Source organism: Ciona robusta, chromosome 2 (assembly GCF_009617815.1).
Source record: "Ciona robusta chromosome 2, ASM961781v2".
In the NCBI taxonomy this organism is placed as follows: Eukaryota; Metazoa; Chordata; class Ascidiacea; order Phlebobranchia; family Cionidae; genus Ciona; species Ciona robusta.
Window position 1 is genome coordinate 2,544,175 of NC_143236.1, and position 9,149 is coordinate 2,553,323.

The 9,149-nt window shown below is 37.9% G+C and overlaps 1 protein-coding gene across 1 annotated transcript; it reads left to right on the forward strand.

Moving 5' to 3' along the window:
- Nucleotides 1–2,275: 2,275 nt before the first annotated feature.
- LOC149740060 (tetratricopeptide repeat protein 29-like) lies at nt 2,276–7,662 on the forward strand. The gene is made up of 10 exons (XM_089871405.1): nt 2,276–2,562; nt 2,855–2,972; nt 3,441–3,582; nt 3,970–4,051; nt 4,396–4,581; nt 4,935–5,052; nt 5,453–5,624; nt 6,094–6,309; nt 6,583–6,808; nt 7,392–7,662. The coding sequence occupies exons 1-10, from the start codon at nt 2,496–2,498 to the stop codon at nt 7,484–7,486; spliced, it is 1,422 nt and encodes a 473-aa protein (XP_089727531.1). The 5' UTR covers nt 2,276–2,495; the 3' UTR covers nt 7,487–7,662.
- Nucleotides 7,663–9,149: the final 1,487 nt, after the last annotated feature.

Below are 9,149 nucleotides of genomic sequence, written 5' to 3' on the forward strand. Positions count from 1 at the left end.
GCGTCTACGCAAACACGAAAAATTCGCCAGTCGCTTAATTACTCGCTCGAGAAAGTAGCTTTACGACATGGGCCAAAAGTACAGGTTCTGACTCCTGATTTTTACCTGACTTGGCTGGTGCCCAAATGCAAAGTAGTTTTGCCAACACATCCGCATAACAATGCACTACATGTTGCATACGCAGCAGGCAAAACCTTTGGCGAATGTTACCCAAATATGGGAAACATGGAGCGTGGTTGAAATAGCTGACACTTCAGCTCATAAGAGCCTAATGCAACCTCACATAATGCATGCATTTAGTCAAGAAATTTTACGCTTGGCCACTTTGTCTCGGCTTATAAGCTGGCTTTTAGGCGCGGTTCGCCCTCTGTTTATTTGAGCATGCAGAAGAACATTCCACTAAAGTTCGTCTATTTTTCATCACAATCTCGTAAAATGCACCGTCGCAGCTAAAAAACGACTAACTGGCAAGCGTAACTTACTTCTCGCAGAAGCTTCCATTAGAAGCCGATGGCAACGTAATCGGAACCCTCCGTTTATTTTGGTTTATAAGGATTTATTTGGAGGGGACCTCAACCAACCGCATAGCTCCGTGTTTTGGACAAGAAACCACAGCTCGATTACAAAGTTCCACTAATCGTCGCCCCGAAGATAGATGACCTCGCGGAACGGCGTTCAAACTTCTTGGTCGCCTCAACGGAATTCCGCTATAGTTACTCTTCCGACTTCCGCTATTTGTTCGTGCAGCACGACCGCACGAAACCAGCCAAATCACGAACTTTGTCACGAATTTTAAGACCTAGATATTGTTTGTATTTTTCATTGCGACAAAACAAGTCTTCCGTTTTAGGAAAGAGCAGACGTATTTTTTTTATTTGAACGCTTTCCGCTGCTTCACCATACAAACGTCTGTCATATATTTCAAGTCGCCACGTTTACCACAACTCTACAACATACAAATTTGTGGCAACGCACTTGACCTCGGCGAACGATTTGCTAGTCATTCTAATCCTACGTGCTATATCGGTTTCTCTGGTTTATTTTACTGCACGTTCCGGCTAGCCCGAAATTTATCTAATTTGTTTTCGTTTTGGTTGGTTTAAGCATCTTGCCGTTCAGGTAGAGTGAAGATTCTGTATAACTGCATTAGAAATTGTTTAGGCATACTTATTATCCCAAACTAGGAGTAAGTACAGATTTCCGGATTAGATATAATCATTATAACTACTTTAACAGCAACAATATTGTCAATTGTCTGGAATACAGAAACCTTTTGTTTAATCGTGTTTGCAACTACAAAGAACAAAGCCTATGAAGTGCCGTAAGTAAATGATAAAAGTTGGCAGAGATTTTTGACCGTTTAGGATAAACGGATGCCTATGGATGAAATTGAATGAAACGAAGCGTTTCAAAATAGACATCTTTCAGCGAGTTTTGAAACCAGTCAATCACACATACCAAACAAAATGTGTTGATGTTCTTAATCGCTACTGCACCCTTGTGGCGAAATCAAACCACACATCAAAGAAAAAAGGGTAAATCGAGATATATTTTGGATAGCAAAATGTTTTTAATTGATCAGTTGGTTGCATAATTTTTGAACTGAAATTTTAAAATGTTACAATTTATTTGGTTGACAGGTGGCACATTTTGTTGCTTTTGTTTATTCATTCAATGTTTTCGCATGTCTCAATGCTCAACTATAGGGCTTCACAACCCTATAGCGCAACCCTACCATTTTAAACATTTTCCAAATGAAACCCCATAGATATTGCAACAGATTACTTTAAATCTTTGGAAAGGTAAAATCTTAGAACATAAGTAGGTGTTCTATGCTTAAAGGTAAACGAAACTTTCTGTAATTTGCATTAAACGCGTCAGCAGTACGGCGATAGTTTCTATTTTGAAACAATTTATACAGCTCGGTCAGACAAAATATAACATGTTCGGCGCCGTGGAACAGTGGTTAGCGCTTCTGTATAACCCAGAGTTTTCGGGTTTAACGCCTTCCGAAACATTTCACTTCTGATGTCGCTACAAGACCGAAAGCGCAACAAATAAACGTTTTAGCATAAACTAACGCTTTCAAACGACGATGTAAATAATTGAAGCGCTGCTGTATTAAACATACTGCATTCATTTGTACACTACTAAAAATATATTATTTATTCGAGATTTACCACTGATACATAGCGGTATAACAGCACCCCTATGGTTGGTCAACTAGTACTGCCCCTAGCGGTAAAGTTGTTACTATGACAACAGTCACCGAAACTAAAGTAATTTTTGAAGTAAAAATCGTGGTTTATATTTTCGTTTATGTCAGAATTTCCGTAATCGAAGTATTTATATAGCACAGAAAAGTATATACATCACGCTTATCACAATTAATTGTAATACTATTGCGTTACTATGTAAATTTTATGGAAAAAAAAGTATCCTTTCATTAACGTAATTTTAAACTAAATAAAGCACATTAAATTTAAAAACCAAGTATGACGACACTACCGGCAATCAACGCAAAGGGTAATCGAGCAAGTACAACTTCTGCCAAGGAAAGAGGTCAGTCACATCTGCTATGCTTGTTGTTTGCTATTTGTAGAAGTAGACCCTTGACCCTTGCTACCTCTCGCACTAAATAAAAACAAATAACCTTTTTATTTTCTTACTAAAAAGTAAGTAATAGTTTAAAGATGCCTGATCTACTTTCATCATTCAACTTTTATTCAAAACCATAGCAATGTTTTACACCTCACCAATCTGTGTTGGAAACCATTAAAACTTTCTTCCACATTTTGCTAATTCTCTAGTAATCAAACATATAATCTTATAATAACCAAGAAAATGTTTACAGCTGCTTCCAATGTAAGTCGTAGAAACATGAGATTCATGACCTGGAGGGAGAGAGAACTTGTGAAGCAACAGAAAATACGAGATGAGAAACCAGCCATGTCAAAAGTGGATACCTCCATGTATGATGTATTGGGTGGTAGTGAAGAATCTCCCCCCCCCTTATTTGCTAACCACTAGGTGTTGATGGTTAGGGGGCTAGTAGTGATAGGGTTTAGTGGTTAGCAAATAACGTGGGGGAGTAGATTCTTCACTAGCACCAACATATTAATATATATCAATTAAGTTTATTCTACCATATTTTTTGTGCCTGCTTAAAACAACATTTCTAGAAACGATAATAGTTCTTGTTGTTTTTTCTAATTTTGTTGTCATTTAATAATTTTAGAGAGTAATAGTGCAGTATTTTTTTACTTTTTTTAAAAAAAACATTTTTTTGTGAAAAAAAAGATTTTTTTTTCTTACCAATGAAACAATTTATGGGAATAAAACTGTCTAGCAAACTAGCAATAATCTAGCAGAAAGACGACAGATATCAACATACAGCAGAAGGATGTTAACATACAAAAAATCTATATATTTTGTTGCAGATATCGAAACTCATACAAACACAACATGTGTGTGGAAATGCTGAAAGAAGGTTTCCATAAATCATTTGAAGAACTTTTTAATTTAATCGAACAAAGGAAAAAGAAACGACTTGAAGCAGGCGTGGACTCTGTGTTGTGGCATGTATGTATCAGTTTCCTTGTCTTTTTTTTTGATGAATGTAACTTACTTTATCCTCCCGTGGCTGGAAAATAATAGTCGTTAAACACAGGTGTTCTGTTTTTATACACCTCGTGTCAGCTTACGAGTTACCATGTGTGTTACTTTGTGGGAGATTATTTTTTTAAAGATTTTTTTATTTATTTTTTAATGTATGGCTAATAATTTGGACAACCTTTTACTTAGTGACCACTGGGTTGGAGCAATTTAGTATACCATTAGTCGTAATGATTTAAATAGTGTTTTATCATCTATTGGGTGATGTGTTTTAACACACTGACATGGCTAAGGGTAATAATAAGGCTAACGTTTTATCAAAGAAAATATTCTTAACTAAGTTGTATGTTACAGGAAAAATCACTTGAAGAACAAAGTGAGAAATTAGATCAACTGTGGTTGCATCTTACTAAGGCTGAAGCTGCATTAAGAGTTGGTAAGATGTTTTATATATTATATATCAATGTGGAGCTTTTTGAAACTTTTAGAGGGTGTTTCATTTACATACCATGCATAAGTTCAAGAAAATGAATAATTAAAACATCCTACTAAATACTCTTTGGCCTGTTTTTTTTTATTAGCACCTATAAAAAAAGTAAATTATTGTTCATCAAAAATTAAATTATATGGCGTTTATTGTAGGAAATTTTTTTATAAGTGAGTTATTTATATTATTTATTAGGTTATTAAAGAGTTCAATAGACATGGTATAAGGGTCTAGAAAAATCCTATAGCATACGTTTTTCTAGAAAACTTATTTAAGAGCAAACAATTAACCAGGAAAGTGGGAAGAAGTTTATGCTGCTCGCCATCAGCTTGCTCAGTTCTTCCTCAGCACCGGGGATCAGTGGCTCTCGGATCATTTCTTTAAATCTGCTCTTGAGACGAGTCTTAACATCCGATTAGATGGAGGACGCAGGGAAGCTGAAGCAAACTGCAACATAGGACTCGCCCTTGAAAGAAATGGTAACATTTTATTATGAGTTCTTTGCTTTGTTCTGCGGGGTTTGCATAATGTTTTACCGCGGGCATAAACCAGTTTAGATCACTACTAATGGAAAGTTTTTAATACTATATTTGGTAAGCCCGCCGCCCTGTATCTACCAACACATGTGTGTGTGCTTATACAGTTGAGTTAAGCGCTAGTGACACCAATGGTTCAAATTTCCTAATTGTGTTGGAAAGTAACAGTTTCTACCATTAAGCAGAAGGTTTTGTACTTTGTAGTTCTCTGTACTGTCAGACCAGCACATTTTGATCCATGTTGTGGACATAAGCTTTGCCCACATTTTTAACTTGCACATTATGCTTATGCACAGAACAATACAAGTTATCAGCGGAACATTTGGAAAAGTTTCATCAGTTAAGTGTTGGGAGAAATTGGACGGATGAAACATCATTACCACACAGCAGTGCAGCTTGTCAACATTTGTCAAGGTACTGAACAAGTTTTCCTATTTACTGGATAGTAAATAAAATGAATGGCACTGTGCCTAACATTGTAGGCATATGTAACATTGGGCAAAACGTTTAACGGCAACTGTTTCAAGCCCGTGGTCGCTTAGGGGTTGTCCAAATTCAGCCATATATTTATATATATGTATATAATCTAAACATATCACCGCACAGTCACCCATATGGAAGCTGTGAGGTGTATGAAATAGAACGCCAGTGTTTTAGTGCTGTGGGGTAGGATGGGACACCTAACATTCGAATAGTTTTGGTTTTTTTTATTTTATCGGCCAAGTCATAGCGGCATTCTTATTGTTCAATTACTGGCAGAACACTACATTATGCTTTTTGTTGGAATAATTTAATGCAATCTTCATTTTTTCAGAATTTACACTGCACTGTCAGATGCCACCTCTGACTTGCAGGAGAAACAAAATTACCTCAACAAAGCTTACAGTGTGGCAAAGGAAGGTTCGGACGCCATGCAGGAGGCCAAGGCTGCTCTGAAACTTGGGCAAAACTATGAGTTAATGAAAGATTCCGAAACAGCAATTGAAGTATGTGTTTTAGTTGTCACTATATATTTCGTGTTGCGGCCACATATACTACACTTGTTTCCAAAATTTTTTTTTTTGCATTTATTTCTACACCTTTGCTGTATAGGTTGTAGTCATTCCAGTGAATGACACAAGTATACAACGTTGAACGTCGCTATGGAAACATATGCCAAAGGAGCTATTTTAGAAAATAAGTGGTCTATATATGACACCTGCATAAAACGTGCTAAACGTTTTGTTTAAAAAAACGGTCCATAATGTATTTATTTTAAGCTTAATAAAAATACGTCTTTCATATTACTCAATAAACCAAATAAACGTAAAATATTTTTGTTAATGTCTTCTGTTTCCAATCCATACCAAGTTTCCACATATGTAACTTTGTGCTGTTTTTATTAACGCATTTCAGGACTTTTAGAACGTTATTTGAATGTCAGAACATGTAACCAGAATACTCTGTTCCATATAGTACCTTAACCATTCCTTGGAAACCGCCCAAGATCTCCATGACAACGAGTTGATTGGTGAGGCTTGTGAAGCGCTTGCAAAGTCACATCAGACGCAGGGTAACGTCTCACGTTCCATCGAATGTTTGGAAATATTCGCCCAAACGTCACGTGACAGCGGACGGAAGACAGAGTTGGTGAACGCTTGCAACTGTCTTGGTGTTATCTACAATACCATGGTGGGCATAGTTTTTATTGCGTGTTATTTCAAGTTAGTGTTATAGCACTTATCTTGTTGTTGCCGTATGTGCTTGAACAAATTACTTCACGGAAATTGGCTCCCAGAAATGTAATCACCCACAAAGGTACGTGTGTGGTAACTTGTAAGCGAGCACAAGTCACGTGTTATAACGACAGTCGTTTTCTCGTCACGCCAGGATAAATTAAGTTACATGACGTACACAATTCAGAAGAAAATTTGCGTTATAAACTTTAATTTTGACTGTATGTAGGGCCACTACGACAATGCAGTAGATCATTTCACTTCGGCGTACCAAGTTTCCAACGAACTTGGCGAGTTAAGTGAGAAATCTGCCGTGCTGCTTGGTGTAGCACAAGGTAACGCGATGCTCAACGCATTCAAGCATAACATGGAGATTCCACGACGTCATATGATGGACCGAATCATCGATTGGAAAAATGAAAGATGCAATGAATTTGGTAACCCGCTACCTACAGGTATAGTGGTATTTTTATGTAAAAAGGCATGACAGCATTAATGCTATAAATGGCGCTTGGATGCTCGGCAGCGGGCATGAGTATCGTGTGAAATTTTTGTTTCAACCTGTAATGGCTTTTACCGCGAAGAAAACAAAGGAATATGTCTTATAGACTTAAATCTGTACAAAGAAATACGTGTAGGTTTATCTCTCCAATAGAGATATCTGTCTGAGATATCCACTAATCCCATATCCACATAGTGGACTACTGTCTTACACATATATAGTCACAGGTTGCGATCTAAATATTTATCATTTTTGTTTAATACATTGTGACGTTACATATGGTTTGTTACGTCACTTTGTTACGACGATCACCATTGTGGGCGTATGTGTATATTCGAAATATACCAATACGGTAATTCCTTCAACCCAATGCTGCGTAATCGGTTCTCCAAACTGCCAGCGAAAAAAATACAATCACACACAAAGTTGCATATGTGGTGACTGGTAAGATGGCACGAGGTGTACGAAACAGAACAGAATGTTATTATAACACCTGCGTTGCTACTGAAAAATATATTACATTTATTTATTTACAGTACACATGTCTCAACCACCGACCCCACCGAGAGTACCTGACCCTACAGAGCCGTTCCGTCAAGTTGAAGGCTCTGACCTCATTGTGACGGAGTGATGACGTCAGTTCGATATTTTTTATCACGATTTGAAACAAGAAATGGAATAAAGGCGGTTTACTTAAATTTTGTCGCGAGGTGGCGCTGAGGAGTTATGCGATTTTTATTTTTTCCACGCTATTTTTATAATAAGCTCAATGGATAAGCTTTTAATACAATATTTGTTAAGAACTTATCGTTTCTTGCGTTGGTGGAAAAATCGATTTGTAATACGGAATATCTGTATTTACTTAGGATATAGCCGACGCTATAGCCGTATATATAGTGAACTTATATACCACATACAGATACACTTTTTTACTCATTTCCAAGCAAACCAAATGCTTTTATAGGATCAAACTTTTAAACTCAAGTTTGTTCATCGTTAATTTGCGGGCGTGAGCTACATCCATAGACCGCTAGGTACTGGTATCGAATCCGCCAGGGCTCGAGGTCTCGAACTTCTAGCCAACACCATAGCCATTTTTAGACTTTCGTGGGCGATCTTTTCGTGTTGATTAAACATCATGCGGTGAGCAACAGGTGAAAACAACTTGACGCGGATGAATATTTTATCGGTAAGGTCGCACAGATGTTGATAGGGCATCAAATATTAATAACTTGCAAGCGGTTGATGCAGAGACGGGACGGCTCTCGGCTGCTGTTCTCCGCGCTTTTCCAACTCGTCGTTGTTTCCGTCCCGAGATATACATCCGCGATCACGTGACGCCGAAATCGATCAGTATGAAATATTGATGAGCGAAATACGCGATGCTGCAGTGCACCAAGTCGATATGCATCTGCGAGGGCAATGGTAAAATTAACGGGGGCCCTGTTGACGCCAGCATACATAAGCCCCAGTTGTTAAATTACTTGCTTTCATATTCTCCAGCGGTATTAGTCCTCCGATATGCTTATGGCAAACTGATGGTGGTCGAAAAACGCTAACGCCTCGCTTGAAAATATTTATATTTGACAATCCGAAAACATTTAAAACCTAATACAAAATCTATGAAACAGAATTCTGGCCCTTTTGTATATACGCCCTGCTTAACTGAACTTTCGCCTTATATGCTTTCTACACTCACTTAGTTCGCCCCAAAACTATCAGGAGCGAATGAACAGATTCCACAGAATCCACTGCTGTTTAATTGGACAGATTGAAGCGCGAAAGAAAGTGGCAAAATGAACATTTAATATTTATTAAAGTTGTTCATGAATTCGAAATGAGCTCTGAATATTTTATAAAACATTAGCTCGATAAAATATTGAAGGCGACTTTCGGGTCTCTTTTTGTGGCACACATTCTTTGTCAGAAAGTCTTTGATCGGGGTGAGGAATGTATTGGTTTTGTCCTGAGAGTTCATGACTAAATGTCTGTTATAAAAATATCGTCTAATCTTCTTATCTTCTTTTAGTGCTATTTCAGGCTTACAGGTTTGTTGTAAAGATTACATGTTACAATTATAGCTTTTACCGCATAGCGGGCGTAAGGATTAAAACTTGGATATATTGCGACGGTGTGGACTTGAACCCGGAACCCCTGGAGTGCCGACTTCGTAGAGCGATTAACTTCCAGCTGAAGATGATCGTGTTAGTGCCACGTGACCAGCGCGTGCCGTCTGCCATCGTTGCCCTGAGGCCCCTTGCGCAAAACAGACGCCCCCGCGACCGTGACGTCAC

Excerpts from the sequence above, each read along its gene's own strand:
- LOC149740060 (XM_089871405.1), top strand. The coding sequence starts at position 2,496 with ATGACGACACTACCGGCAATCAACGCAAAGGGTAATCGAGCAAGTACA. Across the intron at positions 2,563-2,854 it reads AACTTCTGCCAAGGAAAGAG|CTGCTTCCAATGTAAGTCGT; the intron begins GTCAGTCACATC and ends AAATGTTTACAG. Across the intron at positions 4,052-4,395 it reads TGAAGCTGCATTAAGAGTTG|GAAAGTGGGAAGAAGTTTAT; the intron begins GTAAGATGTTTT and ends ACAATTAACCAG.